This window comes from Heptranchias perlo, chromosome 25, assembly GCF_035084215.1.
Source record: "Heptranchias perlo isolate sHepPer1 chromosome 25, sHepPer1.hap1, whole genome shotgun sequence".
Classification (NCBI taxonomy): domain Eukaryota; kingdom Metazoa; phylum Chordata; class Chondrichthyes; order Hexanchiformes; family Hexanchidae; genus Heptranchias; species Heptranchias perlo.
Window position 1 is genome coordinate 44,869,535 of NC_090349.1, and position 27,406 is coordinate 44,896,940.

The following is a 27,406-nucleotide window of genomic DNA, read 5'->3' on the forward strand; positions in this document are numbered from 1 at the left end:
AGATAAAAATGTTATGAGTGTTGGTTTATTAATAATCTACTGATATTAGTCAAATACTAGAATAAAAAGTTCAGCTTCCTCTATTAAGAGAATCATTACCAAGATGGTTCAATAATAGCTTTAGTAAACAAGGCACTGGACAACAGAAACAGCTGAAAATACTCAGCAGGTCAGGCAGCATCTGTGGAGAAACAGAAGTATTTCAGGTCAAAGACCCTTCCTCAGGACTGCTGAGGAATTAATTAGGAGGCTTCAATTGTATGGGGAAATTTCTGCCAGAAAACATGTGTAATGTATTACTTGAAAAAGAGTATGGTTAAATAATGGAGCCCTAAAAAGTCATAATATAAATAATATATTTTTTAAAAGCTGCTGATCTTAACTGACCTGTATGTTCTGGGAGCTTTCTTCAGTGGTTGCAGATTCCATATCTCCTGAGGATGTAGGAATTTTCAGATTTTGAAGGAAAAGTGCTGCTCGCTTTTTGCGTTCCGCCTGCAGCTGTCTTTCCTTGCATTCTTTCGAAGCCTGTGCAAGCTTCTCCCTTGCTGCTGCTGCTAGTCTGTCCTCTAGCTTCTGTTTAGCTGCAATGCGTGACAGAAAACACTAATTATGCAAGTTAAATATTCTCTTACAAAGGGAAAGGCAGAGGAAGGAAAATTCGGATGAGGCAAGAATTCATTAATAATACAATTTTTTTCTTTTTAAACGCTTATATTAGAAGTAAAAATGTGGACAATTTGCATACACAGCTACACTCTGGATGGCATGGCTTGGGGATACTGGAATGAAACCAAGTTCTATAAAAACAAAATATTACTTTAGTACAGCTTCCTAGCCACGTACAAAGATAGTAATTAAATGAAAAACACAAACATGTATATTTGCCATCAGCTCAATAATTACTAGAATTTTACAAGCCTAATTTACATATCTTGAATAAATTATTGATCTGCATTTGTTTCATAATACATAATTAAAATTTTTGATCATTTAGATATATCATGGATTGATGCTAGAGAATAGATTTCTACAATTATGCATGCAAACTGCAATTATACATCAACATCTAGGAAATTCAGATGCTTCTCACTTAACTAGCAAGTTTATAAACTAATGCAAATCTGTAACATTATCAGTATTTTCAGTGAGATATATTTGGTACAGGCTAAACTTAACTTTTAGTGAGGCTAGAAAGGACTCCCTACTAGTTGGTCCTTTGAGTATTAAGGTCTCCAACAGTTTCTAATTGCCTGCAAGCACACCATCCATTTATCTCTGCAAGCTAAGTTTAAATTGAGCCCACGTTTCTGGGATAGAAGTTTCTTTTATCTGCCAGTTGAAGAGCCTACACTAAATGGATTGAGACTACCCAAGTTCTTAGTGAGCACAAACTCACACATCAAAACTGTGTGGTTACAGGCTGTTAAGTCAATTTTCTACCCTCCTCTCCTGAAGACAGAGGCATATGCTACGGTCCCCTTCCAAGTTGTGCCTACAGCTCTTAAACATCTCAACTAAATGGCCATTTAGGTACGAGCTACAGCAGCAATACTGCTGTCAACAATGGGAGAAACAGAACCAAGAGGTGTGCTTCAGAATAAGGCATTACACAGTGCACAGACAGAGAGACTGTCCCGATTTGCCACATCTGCAGTAAATGTCTCTGGTTTGAGACACTCCGGCTCAGAGTCTTCGAGCTGGAGAGCGTGTTTGAGACATTCCAACACATAATGGAGGAGGAGGTAGAGAAGGAGGTCCCGCAGACACTGGTCCTATCCAACAGGTACAAGGCACTTGATACCTGTGAGGATAAGGATGAAAGGCTGCAGGGAGGATACCCAGAATGCTAACCATGGTACAGTGGAGCATAAAGCAGTCCAAGGTAGGAGAGGGGAGAGAGAGGATCAGAATAGAAAGATTGTAGCCATAGGGGATTCTATAATCAGGGGAATAGATAGCGTCCTCTGCAGTCATGACCGAGAGTCCAAAAGGGTGTGTTGCCTACCTGATGCAAGGGTAAAAGGACATCTTGGAGCAAATGGAGAAGAACATGGAAAGGGAGGGAAAGGATCCAGTTGTCATGGTCCATGTCGGCACCAATGTCATAAGGAAGAACAATGAGGAGGTCCTGCTAAGGGAATATCAGAAGCTAGGAACTAAATTAAGCAGGGCCTTAGGGTGGTAATCCCAGGATTACTACTCGAGTCACATGCTATTGGAATAGGACTAGAAATAGGCAGATTAGAATGGTGAATGCATGGCTAAAAGACTGGTGTGGGGAGAAGAGGTTCCATTTCATGGGAAATTGACACCAGTACTGGGACAGGACCAGAGTCCTATCGATAAGGATAAATAGGATGATGCATAAGGCTTTAAACTAGCAAGCTGGGGGGGGGGGGGGGGGGAGGGAGGAATCTGGCAGCAATAACAAAAGCCTAAAGACAAAAGAAACAGGAGATGAGTGTAAAGGTCAGAGCAGGTAAGGAATGACGATAACAAACAGTTAAGGAACAAATGCAGTTATAAAACAGAAGTATTGAACGGTCTGTTAAAAATAAACTAAAAGGAACTAATAAAGATGAATTGAACTGCCCATACAGCAATGTACACAGCGTCCAAAATAAAACGGGGTAACTGGAGGCAATAATCATAGCGAGGAACCAGATGTAGGAGGAATAACTGAAACATGGCTACATAAAGAACAGGACTGGCAACTAAATATTGTAGGCGATAACAATCAGAAACGACGGGGGGGGGGGGGGGGGGGGGGGGAGGGGGGGCGGGGTGTAGTAGCTGTACTAATTAGAGATAACATAACGGCAGTAGAAAAAAAGGGCATAACTAACAGAAGGATAGAAACAGAATCCATGTGGATTGAAATAAAATATAAGAGATCGATCATGCTAATAGGGGTATACTACAGACCACCTAATAGATGAAAGGAGATGGAGGAAGAAATATGTAACCAAATATATGAAATGAGAAAAGGACATGGATTTGAACTATCCCCAAATAAACTGGCAAGAGGAGGTAGGTAAAGGGATCACAGGGAATGGAGTTTTTACAATGTGTGCAGAATTCCTTTATTACCCAGTATGTCAAAAGCCCAACGAAAGGAAGCACTGCTGGATCTAGTAATGGGAAATGAACCAGAACAGATAAATAAGTGTAGGGAACATCTAGGCAATAGCGATCACAACATAATAAGGTTTAAGATAAACATTGAGAAGGACATAAGTAAGACAAAGACCAAAGCAATAAACTGGAAAAAAGCTGATTTTCAGGGGATGAGAATGGAACTAGGGAAAATAAACTGGAAAAATTTACTGATAAACAAAAAATAGAACAGCAGTGGGAAACATTTAAAAGGGCAATCAAGAGAGTCCAGGAGAAATATATCCCACTAAACAGCAAGAACTAGCCAGTAATGATACACCACGGATGAAGAAAGAAATAAGGGCAAAATTGAAACTAAAGAAAAAGGCATACACTAAGTACATAGACAACAAAGGAGATGATGACAGGAGGGAATATGAAAAGGTTAGGAAAGTTTAAAAAAATTAGGAAGACAAAGAAACTATGAAATTAAGTTATCAACAAATATAAAATGTAATAAAGTATTCTACAGACACGTAAATAAAAGAAAAATCAGATAGGGATACACACAATAAACTCGAAAGGTAATGGCAGCAAATTGGCAGAAATATTAAATAATTACTTTGCCTCAGTATTTACCAGGGAGACTAACTGGTGGGAATGCCATTAGAAGAAGAGATCAAAAAACATAAGGACATTTAAGATAGAAATGGGTGATAATTGATAAACTAATCAAACTTTGAGAGGATAAAACCCCTGGTTGGTATGGATGGCATCCGTGCATAGTAAAAGAAGTTAGGGAAGAGATAGCAGAGGCACTATTACATATATATATAAAAATTCATTAGAAATGGGAATAGTGCCAGAGGATTGGTGGACAGCTAATGTGATTTCCATATTTTAAAAGGAAGATAGAATCAGTCCAGGGAACTCTAGGCCAATTAGCTTAACTTTGGTGGTAGGAAACATAATGCAATCCTTACTCAAAGGTGTAACAGAAAAACATCTAGAAACCGAAAATATAATAAATAGTCAACACGGATTTCAAAGGGGAAGGTTATGCTTGACCAACCTTATTGAATTCTTTGAAGTAGTAACAGAAAGGATAGACAAGGGTAATGCAGTAGATGTAATATATTTGGATTTTTAAAAGGCATTCGCTAACGTATCATAGAGGACCCATGACTAAGGTCAGAGCAAGTGGAGTCAGGGGACAAGTAGCAGAATGGATAGCATACTGGCTACAAAACAGAAAACAGAGAGTAGGAGTTAAAGGCAGTCATTCAGACAAAAGTTGGGAAGTGGTGTTCCACAAGGATCGCTGCTGGGACCATTGTTGTTTGCCATTTACATTAACGATTTGGAATCTGGAACCAGGGAAGACTGCAACAAAATACAGGAAGACATTAATAAACTTGCAGAATAGGCATGTGATTGGCAAATGAATTTCAACATACTACATTTTGGTAGGAAGAATAAGGGGGCCACATGCTGCTTGGATAAGGAGTCTAAATGGGGTAGAGGAGCAAAGGGATCTGGGGGTACAGATCACCAAAAGTAGCGACGCAGGTTAATAAGGCCATTAAAAAAAAAGCAAACCAAGCACTTGGATTCATTTCTAGAGGGATAGAAATGAAAAGCAGAGAAGTTATGTTAACCTTCTATAGAACCTTGATTAGACCACACATTGGAGTACTGTGAACAGTTCTGGTCTCCATATTATAAAAAGGATGTAGAGGCACTGGAGAAGGTGCAAGTAAAATTTACTAGGATGATACCAGAACTGAGAGGTTATACCTATCAGGAAACATTGTGCAGGCTGGAGCTCTTTTCTCTAGAAAAGAGAAGACTGAGGGGTGACCTGATAAAGGTCTTTAAGATTATGAAAGGGTTTAATCGGGTAGAAATTATGTTTCCACTTTTGGGAGAGACCAGAACTAGGGGCCATAAATATAAGACAGTCACTAATAAATCCAATAGGGGATTCAGGAGAAACTTCTTTACCCAGAGAGTGGTTAGAACGTGGATCTCGCTATCACGAGTAGTTGTTGAGGTGACGAGCATAGATGTATTCAAGGGAAATGCTCGATAAACACAAGGGAAAAAGGAACAGAAGGATATGCTGACAGGGTTAGATGAAGTAGAGAGGGAGGAGACTCGTGTGGAGCATAAACACCGGCACAGACCTGTTGGACCAAATGGCCTGTTTCTGTGCTGTACATTCAGATTATGTTGGCAAAATGGCACTGCAGTTGCAAAAATTTCTTCTTGATTCAGGGTCTCTACATGATTTTGTCCCTTGGCATGGCTGGAATCTCTAAATGTGTGTGATGGTTGGGTTTTGGCACTGTAAGCAGTATTGGGACAGATGAGAGATCAGGAACAGGCCAAAGTACACTGAAGCACGGTGCATTGTATAGTTCAATGTTTAGAACACATCCCATTTTCAATAGTAACAGGCGGTTTTTGTTCCAAGCTAATGTACTACACATTACCAAAATGCCCAATAAATAGTTGGCATATATCAGCACTTTCCTGCCTCATTAAAAATGGATGCGAGTGCACAAAATACAAAAACAATTCTGCCCAAGGTCAAGATTCAAAATCTGCTGCCTGCTCTCAGCAATGCTGCTCAGAATATCCACCTCAATGAACTGGTGCAAGAGTGGAGGAAATATATACAATCATCATGAAATCAACAAAAATTACAGAGTAAGGATAATAGTACACAAGATTATAAGCTTTCCATTGAACAGATTCTGGGAATATTACAAAATAAATCACAATTACCATTGTTGCTATTTCAATCTTTAGTTTGAACGTAGCAAGTACTGAACTACTTAAATAATGTTCAGCTGGGGGAATAACTGCAGCTCAACAAGTTAAATGGACACTGATATTTTCAGACAATTAGTCGTGCAAACTTCACATTTCAATTTGAAAACATCAAAGATCAATCAGTACAATCATTTAAGTACATAAAATCTAATTTACTAAGGAAACCATGTAGCTCTACCATTAATTCTACTTTTAAACGGTCATTGATCCGACAGCACAATAAATTTGACTATATTCACACAAAGCCAATATAAACTGTAATTGATGCTTTATTACTCGGAACACAAAAGTGTATGAAAGTAAAAATTGGGCTTCATAAACCACATGGAAGCATTATTGAGTGCAGTAACAGCTTTCCTAATGGAGGCTCTAAAGCGGGTGCACGACCATGTATTTGGCATTGATTCTATTATACACGTCGCAGCTATTTCTTAAAAAAGCAGCCTCCCTCAATAGTTGAGCAAGTTGACCCATAGCCAAAGATACCAGAAAAGTCCCAGATTTGATCCCCAGTCTATATTGAGTTAGCTGAACTAGTATACCTGCTGGCACTGCTAATTTATTCTGTCCAAAGATAGTTGGACTCGACTACTTGTGCAAAGTATGGTCAAGAGGCTACTATTTCATCCAGAGAACGTTAAGAGTATGCAAAGCCTCCACTGCTTCATATCCTGGGTTGAACAGGGCAAGACAAGTTGATCAAAGAGTTGCGCGACAAAATGAAATGCATTAACCGTTAAGAAATCATTACAAAGCAAAGATACCTTGACTTTCCATTCTTGTAAGAAACATCTGCAGATCTGCAAACGTTTAATATTCACAGAAAATATAGCTTTAGGCATCTAGACTTGGAATATGCTGTCCTCTTGGATTTAGGAGGAAAACTATTCTAACAAGAAGTCATGATGTGGAGATGCCGGTGATGGACTGGGGTTGACAAATGTAAACAATCTTACAACACCAAGTTATAGTCCAACAATTTTATTTGAAAATCACAAGCTTTCGGAGGCTTCCTTCTTCGTCACATTCACCTGACGAAGGAGGAAGCCTCCGAAAGCTTGTGATTTTCAAATAAAATTGTTGGACTATAACTTGGTGTTGTAAGATTGTTTACATTTAACAAGAAGTCAGGCTTAGGTATGATCAAATGGTGCATTTCAAAGAAATGTTTCCTTTAAACCTGCTGCTACAGACATTCATTTTCACAGAATAAATTTTCAGTGGAACAAAGCACCCTTTCGGAAATAAGTGATAATGCAGGCAAACTTGTGTATGTTCGCAAAACCCAAACAGCAAAGCCAAAAATGCTACAAATACAAACACAGATAGTTCTAGCTTTTAAACAACAGCCGAGTAAGCTTTAAAGAAATCCTTACATAGCACTTCCATTTAGCATTACACTTTTATAAATGGGCAATGCAAAGAAGAGGCCACTGAAAGAGTATCAAACCCAGTTCAGAGGAGGCTCTGCAAAAAAAAAAGCTGGTGGCATTTAGGGACGTTGATCAGAAATTCCAATCTGTATGAGTTATAATGGAGCGTGCTTTGGTCAGCCAAGCTTCCCAAAAATATACATCACTTATTGCTGCCAAAGATACATAACCATCTGGAATGGAGACACTGTCAAAAAGCTAAAAACTGTGCTCAAACCAAATCATATCAGATTGTATTAATGATAACCATCTCCAACAAACAAAGTCTTCTAGTCTTGGATTTGAAGTCTGGGCTCCAATAAACGTGCAGTCTAAAAGCTGCTAAAATCATCTTTAGCAATGAAATAGAAAACAACAAAAATTGTTCCTAAGACCACCAGGGATGAATATAGCCACTTAATTTGTGAAATACAACCAAAGTCTGGTCCAGTTTTTTTTGGAACTTCCAAGGGTAACAGAGCCTCACCCAGTTCAGAACCAAAATGTGAAAGGATGCGTTATATGGGCCTTAAAAAGGTTTCTCTCTTACACAAGGCACTTCAAAAACTACCCATTATAAATAGTGACAAACCCAGTCAAAGGGACAGTGTTAAGCCAAAGTGCTTTGTTCTGGGGTTTCAATTACTGCAACATCTACTGCTGTACGAAATCTTATATGCTGTAACAGGTAGCAAACGTGTGTCTACGAGAAATTTCTTATGGCAGACAAATAAAAGAAACACTGACTCCCTGACAGACACTCAACCTTTTGATCGAGATGTGAAGTAAATTGTGTATATTGAATTATTGTGAATTAGATAGGGTTCACCAGCAGGTGCCACAATTCTTTGTTGCAGACACTAGATTTACCTTATTAGCATTCCATGGGGAGGGGCTCTTTATGATATTGTGCTTTGTTAAAGAAATATTAAGAGAATTTGTACTATTGCTGTGTGTCAAAAGATTATTATTCCTTTGGTCACAATTGGCCAGCTGGCTGATCTTCAAAAGAATTGGATTTTCCCCCGTTTTCTCCAGTCCTAGGAATTATGAAGGGTGTTCAAACTAAAAAAAACTCGAGCTCTCGGTTTATGTATTTCCCATTAGACGTCCTAAAGACACAGTGGGAATCCTATGTGGATCCTATGTAAATTTCAGGCCACAACTTACATCAATCAAGGTTACTCGTGAGATCTGGGTTTCATTATCACTACGAGGCACAGCAAAAGACAAAGATGTCGGATTGTGAGGGATGTGGCCTGCTTATGAAAACAGTCACTGGGGAGTATGAACAAGAAAACTGTTTGTTTTTTTTTTAAATTGGATTGTCAAATTTAATATTTTAGTTTTCAAATCACGGACCATATTTACACAAATTGATGTGACTGGCAAAGATTGGTTGCTATATTTGTCCCTACATCAGGCATGAAGTGAGGTTTTGTAAATTCTCTTAATATTTCTTTAACAAAGCACAATATCATAAAGAGCCCCTCCCCATGGAATGCTGATAAGGTAAATCTAGTGTCTGCAACAAAGAATTGTGGCACCTGCTGGCGAACCCTATCTAAAGGCTACTGGTTATTTTTGTAGAGGTGCAGTTAGATATATAGATTTGCTTCTCATTCTCAATATACAATTTATATTCTTCAACTAAAGAACACTAAACAATTCATGGAAACTGAGGGGATTCAGCACGAAAGGAAACTAACATACTGGGTTTTCAAATTTCACAGCTCTGCAATCAGTTTTTGACATTATCCTGGGGGGGGAAAGAAACAATACTTGAATTATCACTGCAAACACATAGCACGGTTAGATTATCAATGGAGAAAATTCGCACATCACTAGAAACAAAAATATCTACACTTTGCACATTGAGGGGATAATATTTGGAAAGGATGTATGAGTTAAAGCCTGCTGGATATAACAATTTTCCCTGACTTTTGCAATTCAGAACCTGAGGATTCTGAGTAAGAAAAACAGAAAGCCCTGGAGGAAACAGATGGAATGTCAATTCTCCAATCCTACAGCCAATCACCCCTTGTCCTCAGTGCTTGGAATTGCAAGATTCTTACTGGGACAAAACAGTCCAATTAATCTAAAGTCTACTGTCATTTTCAATTTCAAATTGGTATAAAACTTCAAGTTCCACCAATACTTTCCACAGAATTCTTTTCCCAATATTGAGCCGTAGTCTTACACCCAATCTATATAGAAACAGATTCAAAAGCCACTCAATAAAATACTCATTTATCATGTTCAGTCATTTTATCGCAGGGCAAAATATCGGAACCAAAACACATGGGCACCACCACCTTGGCTAGACAAAGCCCGTATGCTCACCCCATGTCAGTAATTGAGGTTCTACTTGCACATGTCATTAGAATGCTTCTTCTCCATTTCTTTAAAATGATTTTGGGGGGCAAAAAGTGCTTCGGTTTTGAAAAGTCAGCATGCATAGCAGTCTGTACACTAAAAAATATTTACAACAGTCCAAGACATTTTAATGAAGTGGAAAGTCAACGCAAGTGAAAGTAAATTCACAGTGCCACTGTGTGGTGGGGAGAGCTTTAGTCAATCAGTTCTCCCACTCAAAGCAAAATCCACATCCAGCTTTCAAAAGTTCAAATCAGTTGTTAGAATTTGTTTTTAATAGTGATACATTAATTTAACTCCTGTTTGCTGCTATAAATAAGCTATACACCTACGTAATTCAGGGGCAGTATTTTAACACTTGTCAAAAAACTACAGGCAAACTTTGTCTTCTTCCCCTCCTCGTGAAGCCATTAACCTCACTGGGGTTCGGATCTATAGACTCTGGGCACCCACCAGTGGTAATTATTCAGGAGTGAACTTTGGCAGTGTTGGGGAGCATCACAGCTGCACCCAATCCTGTCCTTAATATCCACACACGTGCATATCCAACAGGGGTCACTGGATAACGAGCAGGAATGTAAAACCCAGAGCAATTCCCCCCCTTCCCCTTGCCACCAGCCCAGCTGACATCCGTTACTGCACCACGGTATCACTGTTGGTATTGCACACTTCTCTACCTTCACTTCTTGGTACTTGTGCAATCCTCAAGTAACTTATTAGTTTATGAAAATTATGCCATGTATTATCTCTGATAGGTATATTTTATTACTTTCTGAATCAACCAAACTTCTACAAAATTATCGTTCTTCACAGCTTCAAATTTGAGAATTTTCCTGGACAAATACATGTGGCACTTCTAACAAGAAAATATTACCCACTGCACCTAAAAGGTTGCTCTTTAAAATCCTATGTGTATAATATTAAAGTGGGTACTCAAATATTTACATGTCACATTCTGTAGATTAAGGTAATACATGCCTGAGCTTTGTCATTACATTATTTCTGAAATATAGGTTTTAGGGCATTACTTAAAATGGTAGTCACCTTCTTCATGATCGAATGGTCATCTAATTTACAGATCAGTGATTCCATCATATGAAGCTTTAACTGCATTGGTCAGTTTAATTAGTACGTAACCAGCCCGTTATTTTACAAACAATAATGCTGTTTTTACCACTAGATTCCTGGAACTTTTAGCAGCATTTTAGGGATTGTATTCTTCAATTCCACATCAGTGTAGAATTAGGCCCTCTGGTTTATAGTGAACAAAACAGTTAAATTCCATTTTTATTACATAGGATTGCAGTGTTTTTGGGATCATATTCCTGATTCCATTCATTTTCTGTGAAAACCATAAATCAATGGCCTTGGTCAAGAGGTATTCCTCCTATTCAATTAAAGTCTATTCACAATGAATGGTGCAACTGGGAAAACAAATGCAATTTCATTTTAACAAGCTACATTTAAGATTAGGCCAGATGGTATAACAAACATAAGCATAGCGAAATCTCAACACGTAGTACAATTATTCTAAATACGCTCAATCTGCTCTTTCGAGTCACAGGGGCTAAAGCACTGAAAAATGTCTTGTATGCTTACTTGAGATATTTGTAAACAATTTTACAACACCAAGTTATAGTCCAGCAATTTTATTTTAAATTCACAAGCTTTCGGAGGCTTCCTCCTTCGTCAGGTGAACGATGTGAAAATGAAATCCTCGAAATGAAATCGCATTTATAATTCACAGAACAATGCTTGGTGATTACAGACAGTTTTTTCAACTGCCCGTTGCCAAGGCAATCAGTGTGCAGACAGACAGGTGTTACCTGCCAGGTCTCTATATCCACATGATGCACTCATACTTGAGATATGAGTGCATCTGTTTAAATTCTTTTGTATTCCATGTTAAAATATCTATAACGAAAACATTAAAAATCTTACACCTGTACACACTTCCTGTTAACTTTTCCATTATAAATTCCAATGTCCACATTTATAATGGGAACTGCTTCTGTAAACTTGCCGCACTGTATTTACACCTTCCTGCCAGTGGAGGTGCTGCAGCACATTTACTGTACGGTGGGGAGGGTGTAACTACAGCAAGGTAAAGTAGATCCCGTTATAAATGTGGGCATAGGAATTTATAATGGAAATATAAAGATAAAAATGACTTTAAAATGGGGACTGAATTACATTTAAAAACTACAGGTCATGTCAAATTAAACAGTATTCAATACTTAGGAGTTGCTTCCATTTTCATGTGGATATAGAAATCTTATTTTGTTCAACTCTCTGTCTACCAAAACAAAACGTATAAGCCAGACACTATAACACGTCAACACACAGTAGGAAAACAGTGCTCTACTCTCTCCAAACTTTCATGTATTTCATCAGCTTCAAATGAATAACATCTAAAAAGTTGGGCTTCCTGAACAGATTGTGCAATATTCAATTTATTCTGAACAAGACTTGCACAGATTTCAGCATGAGATTCATCACGTGCTGGAGACTACAAGTGATGCAATGGTTCTTAGCTGTGGAACCATCACATTGAAGACCAAAGCAGTGATGATGGAACGGTGTAGGTGAAAACCTGAAACAGTAGAATGGCAACAAGCAGACAGTTATAAGGTATTATATATATTTTCAATCGAGCAATGAGCATGAATACATAGTCTAGTGGCATCTATGCCCAGCCTGATTATAATTAACATGAAGGAAAATTGCAAACAAAGGGTAGTGGCAATCTAGAATTCTCTTCCCCCAAAAAGGCTGAGGATGGTGGGTCAATTGAAATCTTCAAGACTGAGATCGATTGAATTTTGTTGGGTAAGGCTATCAAGGGATATGGGGCAACGGTGGGTAAATGGAATTGAGTTACAGGTCAGCCATGATCTAATTGAATGGAAGTACGATCTCAAGGGGCTGAATCGTCTACTCCTGTTCTTATGTTGATATTTCATTTAGATCCATCTCAGTCTGAAATCGGACATTTGAATAGGACAATTGCACTCCACACCATAGGGAGCATACTGAGCCTTTAGAGAGAGGGTACAGTGTACATTCACTAGGATACAGCCCGGTATGTATGAGGAAATATAAATACAAAGAAAGACTTGAAAAATTGGGTCTTTTATCTTTAGAACAATGCAGATTGCAGGGTGATATGATAGAAGTGTTTAAAAGTATGAAAGGGTGAGACAGGGTAGATAGAATCAGACTGTTCCCAGTAATCGAGGGGTCAAGAACGAGGGGCCATCGATACAAGATTAAATGTAAGATTCAGAACAGAGGGCAGGAGAAACTTCTTCACAGAGTTGTGAGGCTATGGGATTCACTTCGCGAGTTAGTGGTTGAGGCAGAAACTATGTCTACATTCAAGATTAAATTGGATAGGTGGATGAAGGAAAAGGGGCTGAAGGGACATGGGAACAAGGGAGGGTAAATGTGATTGGAACGATTTACTCCCATACTTTAATTTTGTAGTGAGGATAGTTATTTAAGGAACTTGTAGCTACTCTTTTTCGAAGTTCTCCTTCGCAGCCATGAAAAAAGTCTCCTTTGTATTCTCATGGAGTGAAGATAATTCAACTCGAGCAATGAGACAAGTTAGGGCATATACACAAGTGGAAATTAAACAATATTTCACGACTACCATTAAGAATTTATACTTTTACAAGTCAGAGGTCCCCAAACAACATCTGTAGACTACATGCAGCCCCTGAGCCCTGGAAACCCAACCCAAAAACCCAAACAAATCAGTCTCATTTGTGCTTATTTATTACATGCTGGTTGTCTTGCTTGATTTTGGACAGTCTGGTTTGGAAAGGTCTGTTTTTAGCACTATTACGTCATTGTTGGGTAATTCCTCATTCTGGATGCCAAGATATGTTGATATCATCTACTTGAGATATATGCAAACTAATGAAACATGGATTTACGCTTTGTGTGGGGACCACGGGGCTTCACTGCATGCACCTATGCAGCCTTCAAAGAAGCATTGATACCCACGAGATAAACAAAAGTGCTACAATTAAAAGGTGAAAACTGAAACATGGAAGGCAATTACAGATCGTTGGCATGGCATTAAACATCCTATTTGAATCAAAAGGACAAATTCCCATTTAAATAAAGCCTCAAAATCTAATTTTAGCGAAAAAGCTCAAGCACAAAGAGCATGATCCGTTTTTAAAACATATTTTCTCCAAATGTCATGCCTGTTAGCATACCGTGCTTAGCCTCAATTTCTTCTGCAGTAAGCTGGGGTTTCTTCTCCTCTGGAGGAAGGGAAGAAGCCATGTCTTTGGTTGAATTATTGTTGGACGTTTCCTGTGCATCCTGGTCCTCATCACTATCATCATCAAGTTTTACTCGCTTTTTCTCAAGAGGAAGCATGTCGTTTTCTTTTGCCTTAATTGCAAAACTTATTGGTGCAAAAGATGCTGTGAGGAAAATATTCAGAATGTAATAAAAAATTCCCCATAACCACATTTTTAAAACATATAAAATTCTTTATTTGAACAAATGTGAAAATTTATATTAGTTTCAAAATGGAATGTACATTCTTAATTATCTACTGCACCTAGTTTCCTTCGTAAACCTAGATGATAATTCCCTTTGGTGTCTATAGAATGTTCAGTGCAGCAAACCCTGCATAGTTACTGAGAAAATTATAGTTTTCAAAGTCTAATATACTCAGCATCACTTTGCTAAGAAATAATGAAGATGAAGTAGACAGTAAATTAAGCACACACCAAACAAAACAAATTCATTCGACCGCTTCAACTTCCTTACTCTTTAACACAAAATGTACTCAATAGTCATTAGCATTCAATACTTTTCAAGTGCAGCAAGTTAAACTTGAATTAAATTAGAGTAATGTAGAAAATGCTGGATATATGCAGCACATCCATCAGCACTTGAATAGACAGGTTAATGTTTCGGGTAAAGACCCTTCAGCAGTTAACCTGTCTTTTCTCTTTTCACATGCTGACAGATCTGCATCTTAGTTAGATTTCAAAGTTATAATCTCTGTAGTAAAATAGCTTTCTGCAAGATAATTTGCCTTAGTCCTACACTTACCTTTTATTAGTTTTCCATCATTAACAGTCTTATCAGTAGAACTGGTGCAGTCTGTTTGGGTTATCATAATACTAGACACACTTGTACTAGTCACTTCCTGCTGTACTTCGAAGTCCAGTACATCTGCAGCGTTGCTTGCAGAACACACAGTGAGATTACTTGATGTTACAATCTCCTATAAAACAGGATAAATTAAAAGGCACTCCAGACTAATACTGTAACATGTTGCAGAGGGCTGTAATTGGAAGACAGCAGCCAATGAAGGTGGCCTCCGACTCCCTTGAACAGAACTTAAACCCTCTTTCTGCAATAGTTCTAGTGGCTTTGTATTTTTATCTCTAGGTTGCCATGTCTCACTCATGTAACTGAAAGGCCAGGCAAACAAATCTGCTCCAAGGTCTCTGTTCAATACCATTTTGTAACTGGCTGCTAGAAGGTGCAGGAATGGTCTGGGATCACATACTGCTGATATTGCCTCCTACCCGGTGGGAAAATGCCTGACCTCTACCTGTCAGCATGACTGAGTGCTATGTACCATCATGTAGCAATTCTGCATCCTACCATACCATGGCTCAAGGACATTAGTGCTACACAGCACCACCCTTTAAATGGTTCCCATCATAACTCAATGATTTCTTATCTTTGGCTTTCCTTATCTTTAAATGCAGTTCAACTTGCGCATGCAAACGAATAACCAGTCATCCAAAACTTGGGGAATTAACTGGCGATGACTTTTAAAAAAAAATTCTCTCTAAAACCATAAACAGTCTTGCAATCTCATCGCAAGGTGCACTTGCCATATATAGATATTACAGCTCAGTTCTTTGCCCGAAGTGACAGTAGAAAACAGAGTAGATAAAATGAAATTGAGTAACGTACTGGTGTTCAAACTGCAGCTCGTGGGCCACATGCAGCCCCCGAGTAATAGCAATTTGGCCCTCTAAACACAGGCAGCTCAGTTTTCTTAGTGCTTATATTTCTTACTTGCTGGCTTGCCCTGTGTGAATTTCAGAGGCTTGGAAAGGGCTGTTCTGAGTGTTATTGCATCATTAGATTATAAATCCAAAATCAGAAGACAAAGATCTGTTAGCATCAGCAACTTAAGGTAAATGCACACTAATGCAACCTGAATTTAAACTTTATATGTGGCCTCCAAGGTTCCATAATACTCATTAACCCCCCCACCCCCCACAGAAAGATAACAGCTCAGACACTGCTGATATATAAAGAATTAAGAGGCACAAAGAAAACAAACTGTGTACAAGGGTTATGCTACATTTGAATAAGGAAGACCATACCAAAGTGTTAATGTAACATTCCTTAGCTGTAGACAAATTACAGCTAAGTACGACGATATCTGCCATGAAAAACTGACAATTTTAAAGACAGCTTAGATCAAAGAAGTACTACAATAGTCAGATCACCCACAGTAATGCTTTGTGAGAGCATGCAAATTACTTCATGCCTTGCAGAAATGAAAAAAATCCCCTGTGCACATTGGCCCATGAGAAAGCCATAGTAAATAAAATGAATCTTTAAAATTCTAGGCAGTTCTTAACCATATAAGAGATACAATGAAATATACAATGAAATACATTCTACTACATAGTTAAACTTCATTACTAAATAATATTACTTCTCAAAGTTTCAGTCAAGTGAAAAAACATTTGCCGAGATAGAGCCAAGGGCACTTGCCAATCTATATAGAAAGCACAAGTTCCACGAGATGCTGCCCAAAGAGAAATCATTCAGTGGCAAATAAATTTAGGCACCATAATCTAGTTTATGCAAAAACTTAGGACGACTCTAAGGCTGCTTTATCCAAGTGCCAATGCATTTGCACTAGAGTTAAGGACAAACAATACAGATGCCCTCTGACTGGGATTATCAATGAGAGGCACATACAGAAACATTCCATGCCAGGAAACTGACAAGCCAGCATGCGCAGTGTTCAGTTCTCCTGGCCCAGTACAGATCAGCAAAACAGACATGAGAAAGGAGAGGTGAGATCTCTAATGATATCCTTAAAGCATAGAATACGATTGGTCCCTTGCAGAGGAATATACAAGGCACAGACAAGGATTGTGCCAACATTTCCTTCAAGTTAGTGACTTAACCACCTTCTTCTGATCTATCTCAGCTTGGAGGGCTTCAGTCCAACACCAGCAATTGGGCAATAAAGGTTTTCTATTAGAACTGAATGTTATTTGAGCCTCATAGGACCCTGACCTTCTCCAGCAAGATGAAACACATTGCTCAAACTGGCTCTCAGAAATAACACTAAAGTCTGACTACAATGTGTGTGCACTATCTGACCTAGTTTTGTGATTAAAGTACAAATTAGATTTCAACGCCTTACTAGTAAGAATGTAGAGAATCAAATAACACCAATCAATAGGATGAATTTCCAATGTCTGCATCATAGCCTTCAAGAAATGAAGAGGTTAGGAATGTCAAAAAAACAACTGGAAAGCAAAGAGGAACTATGAAATTAAATTATCGAGGAATATAAAAAGAAAGTGAAGTATTCTACAGACACATAAATAACAAAAGAAAAATCAGGATAGTGATAGGGCCACCAAGGGTTGCACAAGATAAACTCACAGGTAATGACAGTGAAATGGCAGAAATACTGAATAGTTATCTCAGTATTTACCAGGGAGACTAACAAGGTGGATATGATATTAGAAGAGATCAAAAAAGATATAAAGACATTTAAGATAGAAAGGGGGGAGGGGGGGAAAAGAGGAGATAATTGATAAACTAATCAAACTTAGAGGATAAAACCCCTGGTCCGGATGGATTGCATCCATGCATAAAAGTTAGGGAAAAGATAGCAGAGGCACTATTACACACACACGCATATATATTTATAATATATATAATTATCCCATATAATATATATCATATATAGCTTATATATATATATATAGCTCTCTCTGTATCTATATATGATATATATATATATATATATCATATATAGATACAGAGAGAGCTATATATAAATAATTCATTAGAAAAGGGAATAATGCCAGTGTACTGGCAGACAGCTAATGTGATTCCTATATTTAAAAAGGGAGAAAGAACGAGTCCAAGGAACTATAGACCAATTAGCTTAACGTTGGTGGTAGGAAAGATAATGGAATCTTTACTCAACGATGTAATAGAAAAACACGTAGAAACCGAAAATATAATAAAGAATAGTCAGCAGGGATTTCAAGAGAGAAAGTCATGCTTGACCAACCTTACTGAATTCTTTGAAGTAGTAACAGAAAGAGCAGACAAGGGTAATATGCAGTAGATATAATATATTTGTACTTTCAAAAGGCCTTCGATAAGGTACCACATCCTTGCGACTAAGGTCAGAGCATATGGAGTCAGGGGACAGGTAACAATGGATAGCAAATTAGCAACAAAACAGAAAAGAGAGATGGGGTTAAAGGTAACTACTCAGACTGGGAAAAGGTGGGAAGTGGTGTTCCACAGGGACTGGTGCTCCACAGGGACTGGTACTTGGACCACTGTTGTTTACAATTTACATTAATTATTTAGACTTTGGAATCGGAAGTACAATTTCAAAATTTGCGGACGACACGAAATTGGGGGGATGAAGTTAATACAAATAATGTGACAAAATACAGGTGTGTAATTGGCAAATGATTTTCCATATAGGTAAGTGTGAGGTGGTGCATTTTGGTAGGAAGAATGAGGAGGCCACATACTGCTTGGAAATAAGAGTCTAAATGGGATACAGATGCACTAATCACTAAAAGTAGCGATGCAGGTTAATAAGGCCATTAAAAAAACAAACCAAGCACTAGGGTTCATTTCTAGAGGGATAGAATTGAAAAACAGAGAAGTTATGTTAAACTTGTATAGAACCTTGGTTAGGCCACACGAGGAGTACTGTGCACAGTTCTCGTCTCCATATTATAAAGAGGCATTAGAGAAGGTCCAAAAATGATCCACAAGGATTATACCAGAATGAGAGGATATAATTATCAGGAAAGGCCGAACAGGCTGGGGCTCTTTTCTCTAGACTGATGGGTGACCTGATATAGACGTTAACATTATAAAAGGGTTTGATACGGCAGACAGAGAAAATGTTTCCACTTGTGGGGGTGTCCAAAACTAGAGGTCATAAATATAAGAGTCACTAATAAATAGGGAATCAGGAGAAACTTCTTTACCCAAAGAGTGGAAAGAATGTGGAACTCACTACCACAAGGAGTAGTTGAGGCAAATAGCATAGATCCATTTAAGGGGAAAGCTAGATAAGCACGAGGGAGAAAGGGATAGAAGGATATACTGAAGGATATAGAAGAAGAGGGTTGGGAGGAAGCTCGTGTGGAGCATAAACGCTGGCATAGACCAGTTGGGCTGAATAGCCTGTTTCTGCACTGTCTCTGACCAATCTTTCGGTCACCCCTCCCAATAGCTCCTTCTTTGCCTCGGTGTCTATTTTTGCCTGATTATGTCGCTGTGAAGCACCTTGGGATGTTTCTCTATGTTAAAGGTGCTATATTAATTTAAGTTGTTTCAGTCAGTGCATTGCTTCTACTTTATTCTCTGAATAAGCAAGGTTCAAAATGATAGAATTCTGAAGAGGTGTATTATGCTAAATGAAGATATGTCATAATTTAAAAACGTACATGTTTTTAAAATCAGTCATAAATAAATCAACAATCTGCTGCCAGTGGTTTATGAGAAAGATTATTGTTCTGAAAAGCCAAGAAGCCCCTTTAAGTATTATTCTGGTGCACACGTCTTGGATCCTGACTGGTACAGCTTTAGGTGACTAACAGAGTAGAAAAGCAGAAAACAAATATTCAAATTAAATAACTACACCAGGTGTGTACCACTTCCAAAGCCAATTTTTACCGAGCACTACCATAATTGCCAATTTCTAATCTGTCCTGTGCCAAACACTGCCACTTGTGAGGACGATGTTATTAAATGGACTTCCCTTCAATCCAAGAGATTAAATTGTGCAATTTTAGGTGATGTTAACAGAATGCAACAGCTGCACTACCCATCAAAAATTCATGCAATGGATTTCTTTGCCTCACATTATCAAGTTCACCATTCTGAGTTTAGCAGTGTAAACAATGGATTATTTCACATTCTGCAGATAGGAGTGGGCTGGGCAGACTGGCCCAAAGCTTTGCAACTAATATTTAAGTTTCACGAAACAGACTTGCATAACTCGATTGTAACTCTCGCTCATTAGCTTGTGTGGTCCCCCTCACTCAAGGCGTCAGCACATTGTAGTCAATTTCTTATCTAACATATTCCCAGGCACATATTTTTTCCGGTACAACTGTATGGCACATAAAACAAATTTTGTCACCACCCACAGATACATTTAAGCAAAGTCAGCTCTGAAGCTCACCACAATCTTGATACTTCCTTAATGCTGTACGAATTATAACAAACTTATGGCAGATTTCTAGATTCTCAATCCAAAAGGATTTATATCCATCTACAAAATAATTATCATAAACGTGGAATTATTTCATGTTGTAAATTTACAACCTGAGAAAACATACTGATCCGTGAGACACAAAGCCACTCATGACTAACATGGTACATTTTACTGTTCTGTCAATTAGGTTTCATGGCCGATAAACCTGAAAATAGGGGCAGTCTTGCAAGCAATTACTTCTTTCCACTGTTCCAATACCCTAACAAAACAATCTTAGTAATCCATTTGTAATGGCAATTCTTGGTATGACTCTAAACCCAGTTCCTACACTATTGCCTGTACCAATATCTCAACGTGAACAAACCAGTCTCATACCTTTGGAATGAAAGATTTTCTTGATACAATTATTTATATCCTGAGAGATTTCGGGGGCTATTATTTATTACAGAAATGAGAATCTTTGTGAAAATGAAAACAAACAACAGACAGCACATCTAATCACCCATGCTGCTAAACCTAATTAACACATCCTAACACAAACTCATTTCTATCTTCAAAAATACTCAGGTCACTGTTCATAGTTAAACATGAACGGATGTCCATTTCCTTCTATTACACCTGATTTCCACCAACTGCATAAGCTTCCTCAATTACATGTGTTTTTTAAAAAAAATGTGTTTTACTACCTAAACTGAATAAAGATTGGAGGAAACTTTTATTCATACAGAATGCAGCATAACTGAAATTCCCAACCACCACCACCCGCTCCCCCCCACCGCCCCAAACAAGAATCCAGGAAAAGCACCACATTTTCATCTCCATTGAAATCAATAAATAAAATTGGTGCAGTTACTATAAAGGAGCTGCCGATCCACAACACCATTTTACGCCTGGGAATAATGGAAAATCTACTCACACATCTTTCAAAATTGTTTTGGGGTAGTTTTCCCACGAACAACTGATCGGTATTCTTTACTTAGTCTAAGTATTATACTGTTGCTTCTTTGGAGATGGTTTCACATTTTTAATATTCAGAAGTCTTCCACCATATTTGTCATACCAATGATAAATGCTAAATACCATGTGGAAATTCCAATTTTATTTAATGTCGGATTTTGTGTGAATTCAGTCTGCCTGAAACTAATTAGTCACTCACTACCTGATACCCAGACACAGTAAATATGATTTATTTGTCCAACTTTCAAAAGACAGAGAAACATCAAAATTGGAACTGGATCGATATTTGTATTCCAAATTTCTCTTCTGTTAAAATTTACTTGAATCTCAACATAAAACTTATTTGAAGGACACCAAAAGTTTAATTTTGAATATAAGTTTTGCACATAAATGCTTTATACCCCCCCACCCCCATACCTGTGGGATACTGTAACCTTCTTTTTGAGAGAAGTACTGCTTCTTGAACTCATAATATGCATTGTACTGATGCCAGGGCTGTAGAAACTCAAACCTGGAAGATAGGTCACAGTCTTAAACTCAAAGCATTTTTCCACATGTTGACATATAAAAATAGATTTCAAGCCAAATTTACATACAAAACTCAACATGTTATTAACTGTTAAAAACTATCAAATCAGATTACAGGAAGTTATGTACTTCTGCAGTTTATTGTTGATACTATGTGAATATTTGATTGCTTGTAACTGTTACCAAATGAATAAGGTGAAAGATGCCAGCTGTCTGCAACAGTGTAGAATCCACATTTCAGTGTAGTAATGATTAAAAATGCACGGAATTGCCCAAATTGTCTTCACATGACATTACTTGTATTGGTAAAAAGCAAACAAACTTTTAATCCAGGCAATTTAAAAAACCAATGTCAAACCCAAACAAATTTGAATGGTTTTGATTGCTAAACAAAGCAAACATACACCGTTAGAAAAGCACACTCAGTTCAGTCTACATTTTGTTGAAAACATTTGGCTGTGGGCACTAAATTTATTTGAAAGGTAGCTGAAGCTTTTAAAAAATTCATTCTCAGGATGTGAGCATCGCTGTCAAGGCTGGTATTTATTGTCCATCCCTAATAAAATTGGGTAATTAAAAGTCAACCACATTGATGTGTGACTGGAGTACCATATAGGCCAAACCGGCAGGTTTCCTTCCCTAAAGGACACTATCCCCAAGGACAGTTGGGTTTTTATGACTATTCAATAGCTCCGTAGTTACTTTTAGTGATACCAGCTTTTTATTACCTGATTTTTAAACTGAAATCAAATTCTCAAACAACCATCGTGGGATTTGAACTCAAGTTCTCTGGATTACTAGTCCAGGCCTCTGGCTACTAGTCCAATAACGTAACTACAACACTACAGTACCCTATAATAGATTAATATTTCAACATAAAATTCATCTTTTAATCTCATAAATTAAGACACCAAAAAGACTTTTAGACCAGAAAATATTAAATTAGTGCCTGTTCATCCTCAAAACGTCATTACATTTAATCGCTAAATCACATCTGACAATATACAATTCTATTTGGGGTGGGTGGTGTGGAAGAGAGAGGAGAAAGAAAATTCAATAATTCTACAGTTCTCCTAATCAATGCAGTCTGTTGTGAGCTTTAGATGCACTATATTAACCAGAATATGATATACTGCTCACATAAGTGATTCAAGTGACTAGTCAACTCATATTTCAAAAATGTCACCGAATAAAACTTGAAATCTTATTTTGCTTTCATAACTGCCCAGTACAATAAATAGCAGTGCAGTGCATGCCATACACACTTCTCTCTGAACGTATGTGGGTGACAACTTAATTAATTTCAGTAGCAACTGAAGCAAAGAGTGAGGATTGTGTACTCAAATTAAATTGGATTAAACAATAACTAAAATTCAAATGAACTAAAAAATTAAACATGATAACAGTATATATGTGCTACAAGAGTTGGATAATTGTTCAACTCACATCTTTTAAAAAGCATAGACAACCTTGAATATGGTCCAGCATTTTAACCGTAGAAATAATTTTAATCTTAACCATCTCAAATTTTAGTTTTACTATCATTTCAGCCCACATAAGAAATACCCTAATTTTAGTTTAATTGAAGAAAACACAGAAGTCAAAGGACTATTTTCCTTCTTTTAGTCAGTGGAAATGACATTAGCCTGGAGCGCGTTTGACAAAAAAAAAATCAAGTTACTTTAAACTCATTCAGTTCATTGGCGAGATCACATCAGGAACAGAGTGCCATTTTGCACATCGTACTATCAATAAGATCATTGATGCGGGACACTGTTTAAAGAATAATGAGAATTTAGGACTTTAAGCTATAAGGAGAGAGGATTGAAGGGTACTTCTTCAAAACTTTGAGCTGTTGATGATGCAGATCTAAGCAGGATATTTGTATTTAAACTCAGCACAGAGTTAGGGGGCATGGGTTCAGTCAACAAGCCTCAAATGAAACTGAAGATTAGAAGCTTTTTGCCCCCTAGAATAGTGAATATATGGAATAGACTCCCAACAAAAACTGCAGGTTCAATTAATTTCTTCAACAAGAAGCTCGATGAATGTCTGGTTAGAAATGGCACTGAGGGTTATAGAGACAGGCATAGATTGAGATGATCACTCACTCCACAGGACACGATGGACTGCTGCAGCTGGGATGGGAGCTGATAAATTTCTGTGAAGTGCAAAAGGGTTGAATAATAGAGATGTGAAGATGGCTGTATATACCACAGTTTTGCTCAATTATCTTTGGGTGTCAGGGAGTTTCTGATCATAACATTGCCTTGAGATTAAACGAGTGAGGGAAATTCTATTTGTGGGTAGACAAGTTCTGAGTAGCCCTTTCTTACTCCATGCTTCTTATTTTGTCACCTCTCCTTCCAAAATACCTGCCCAAGGAGTACGAAAGTTGTTAACTAAAGGGATAAAGCACCAGCTTCAATTGCAAAAATGGAACATTTTTCTTTCATTCTGTGCTCCAGCCAAAGACAAGAGTGAAATGCACACAATTCAGGCAGTTAAATCTGCACATCCTATTGTCATTTAACAATGGTTTATAACCTCATTTAAAGTCAAGTACTTAAGCACTTTGGCTACTAGATTACAAGCTTTGTAAATACCTTTGTAAAAATTGTTCAGCACATTTTTCTTTTGTAATTTTAGCTCAGCAATTTGGGACTTGTGCTGCAATAAAACTATTATAGTTTTCATTATTAATAGACTGACAAACATGTTGCAGGCATATGAAAAAATAGCTTTCTGCAATATTATCGTAATCTTCTGGGACTACTTTGAAATTATCTTCAAATTAACAGTGAACCTTAGATCTGAGGAATGCAGGGAGGCCAAATCACCATACATCTAATTGAAAATATTAATACAGCTGCCTTGTACTGAGGCTGTTGTGCATGTGTGCAGTCAACATTGTTTCTTTAAAAAGCCCTCAATTTGGCACATTTCATCTAAATTTAATTTAGAATACAAATACTTGAAGCATTCATAGAAATCTCTCTCAGATTTATAATGTTTTGCAAAACATTAACAAGCATCTAACGCATTACAAATGCACAGCCAACCAGCTTTGCATATTGACACTACCGAGTGTTATAAATTTAAACAGACGCTGCAACTACAGCCATATTGTTATCATGTGCCAATTTTCCCACTGTTCCTCTCCCGAGGACGCTGACTCTTGCAGGCATATAGTGCCATAAGGCACCTGTAGCCCTTCAGTATCTTGCCCCAAGTGGGTATTTTTCATGTGTGATCTTGACAAGCTCACCTAATTCTGTCCTAACCAGATAACCACAAATGGACACTTTCCAGCAGCAGTCATTAGCTGGCCATCAGGAGGGGGAAACCAAGCTCCAACTGTAGCGCTCTAACTGCTGCTGTGGCCTGAGACCTTGTGGTTGACACACTACATTCAAACTAGGTTAAGAACATAAGAAACCACAGTAGAGGAACAGGCAATTTGGCCTATGCCATCCAACATACCAAGCATAACAATGCTATCATGGCCTCCATCCAGCTCAATCCAAGATTCCTGAGGAATCAGAGTCAGGTAAAACTCCCAAAAAGAGAAAATAATAAACCTCCTCCAGATATTCTTGCCCTGAATTGAACATACCATAGCGTGTTCCATAAACTATTTAATCACCTGAGCCTAAATTTATCCTTACTGCCTTCCATTCTATTTCTTGCCACATAATTATTCTTAAAGCTCAGTGAATAAGCACCAATTCTGATGGAAATCCATTCTACATCAAATACAGAGAGAAAACTCCTATGACTCTCCAGCCTCGCATGACTATCTTGATCTGAATCTTCAGACTAATTTTATGATCACAACCAAATTAAAAAAACATACTTACACTGATATCACCTATCCCTTTCACCATTAAAACAATGCATCAAATGCCTCTTAATCTTATTTCTTCCAGCAGTCTATCCTTACAATTCAGAATTGTAAGTCGCTGAAATAATCCTAATCATTTTGATCTGTATGCTCTCCATTGCATCCACATCTTTTTGATGAAAACGGTGACACAGTACTCCAATTGAGAATGAGCTAAAGTAATCTGTTCTGATTTGTAATCAAATGCACTGAGTACTATCCAATGACCCAAATTTGCCTCATTAACAGTTCACTCACATTGACTCAGTATTTTCAGTGAACTTTCAACAAGCACAAGCAAATTTTTCTCCTTTTCCACTCATCAGCAAAAACCTATCCATTGTACACATAAAGTCTATGTTTCCTGAACAATTACCTAATAAATTAACATTCTCCATATTATACGCAATAATTTTTTAAAATCATTTCAAAATTATTTCTTACCGTGGGTCATTCTTGTCTCTTACGCTAGTTTCAAATTTGGTTCCATTTCTGGCTACATACTCAGCCAGTTTGTCAATGACTGGTTGGATATCAGGCGGAGGAGGAATAATGACAGGAACTACAGTTGGGGCACTGAGAAATAAACAGACAAGTTAGTACAACTAAATCCATTATAATGAAACAATAACAACACATTGTAATCTTACAAACTATGATAAAAACAAATAAAATATGATTACTGAATACTCTGAATGGCACCCTCCAATCCCAAAGACACCAAACAAACACTCTCCCTCTAATTAGTAAAGGAAGATTTCAAAAGACAAAGCACAATGGCAACATATTACAAGTGCTAGTTACTGGAACATCTTTAATAACTGCTAGCTGATCTCCCTTAGCATTGCTCAAAGCAAGTCAAAGGGCAAAATGTTATATAACTGGCATGTTATATAACAGCTAATCTCCTGTGGCAATCCTCCTAGACAAAATCAATAACACTGTCTCTCTCCTTCCAACTATCTTCCTGCTCCTCTCCTACTTTTCATTCTGTCACACTAGGGAAATTTTAAATCCCTCCGTCCGGCAGAAACCGAGCAGTACAAGAGTTAAAATCAAGAGACTCTATATTTGCCACTCCATTCCCACACCCCTGCTGTTTTTGCCAGTGGCTGAGATGCCTGCCCAACTCAGGCGGGAGCCTCATTAACATATGCTAATTAGAGTCCTATGACTATGGGGACCCCAATGGCATTTTAACAGTACATTGAGTGGGATGGCCACCACAGGTAAAACCTGTCGAGGAAGCAGCGAAAGCTCTAAAAGGTAAGTTTTAACTTTATCTTTGTGGAGCCAGGGTTTCTGCTGCCTTGGTTCCTTCCCCATTCTCACCCGAGAGGCCTTGTTGAACGCTTCCCCTACGAAATACCTAAGTGCTCACCGGGCCATCGGATCTTCACCTGCCGGCAGTCGACCAGGTGCTTCTTTACACCCATTTTGTGTGGACAACTGGTCGGCGGGACATAAATGAGGCCCAGCAGTTAACACTGGCTGGGCCTCCCACAGAGGCTCCCTTGTGAGCGTTTGGCCGACTTCCCACCCAGGAGTTAAAATTCTCCTTCTGTCTTTGTCTTATAGCCTCTTTTCTCCACTCTTTTGCATTGAGATTTCCATTTTGTCAATGTCTTGTCACTGTTATGTATTCATCACCCATTTGCAGTAGCATGCCTCTCTTTTGACTTTCTCCCAATCTGCCCGCATGGCTCTCCCATATTCCTTTTGCCACGTTCTCATTTTCTATTACCATTTTTAAAGCTCAATATGCAGCAAGATTGTAGGAAATATGTACCAGATTGGAGTTGGTAG

At 38.0% G+C, this 27,406-nt stretch overlaps 1 protein-coding gene across 5 annotated transcripts in view; it reads right to left on the reverse strand.

The window, feature by feature from the left end:
- Nucleotides 1–27,406, reverse strand: part of sfswap (splicing factor SWAP) — an 86,064-nt gene that overhangs the window by 29,286 nt on the left and 29,372 nt on the right. For all 5 annotated transcript variants that reach the window (XR_010967224.1, XM_068006190.1, XM_068006189.1 and 2 more), the window contains exons 9-13: nucleotides 26,045–26,176; nucleotides 21,607–21,700; nucleotides 14,808–14,982; nucleotides 13,955–14,167; nucleotides 388–584 (exon numbers count right to left, since the gene is read on the reverse strand). Coding sequence is in view for 4 of the 5 variants with exons in the window: in XM_068006190.1 (XP_067862291.1) it covers nucleotides 388–584; nucleotides 13,955–14,167; nucleotides 14,808–14,982; nucleotides 21,607–21,700; nucleotides 26,045–26,176 (811 nt within the window). In the remaining variant the exon portion in view is untranslated. The remainder of the gene's footprint in view (nucleotides 1–387; nucleotides 585–13,954; nucleotides 14,168–14,807; nucleotides 14,983–21,606; nucleotides 21,701–26,044; nucleotides 26,177–27,406) is intronic.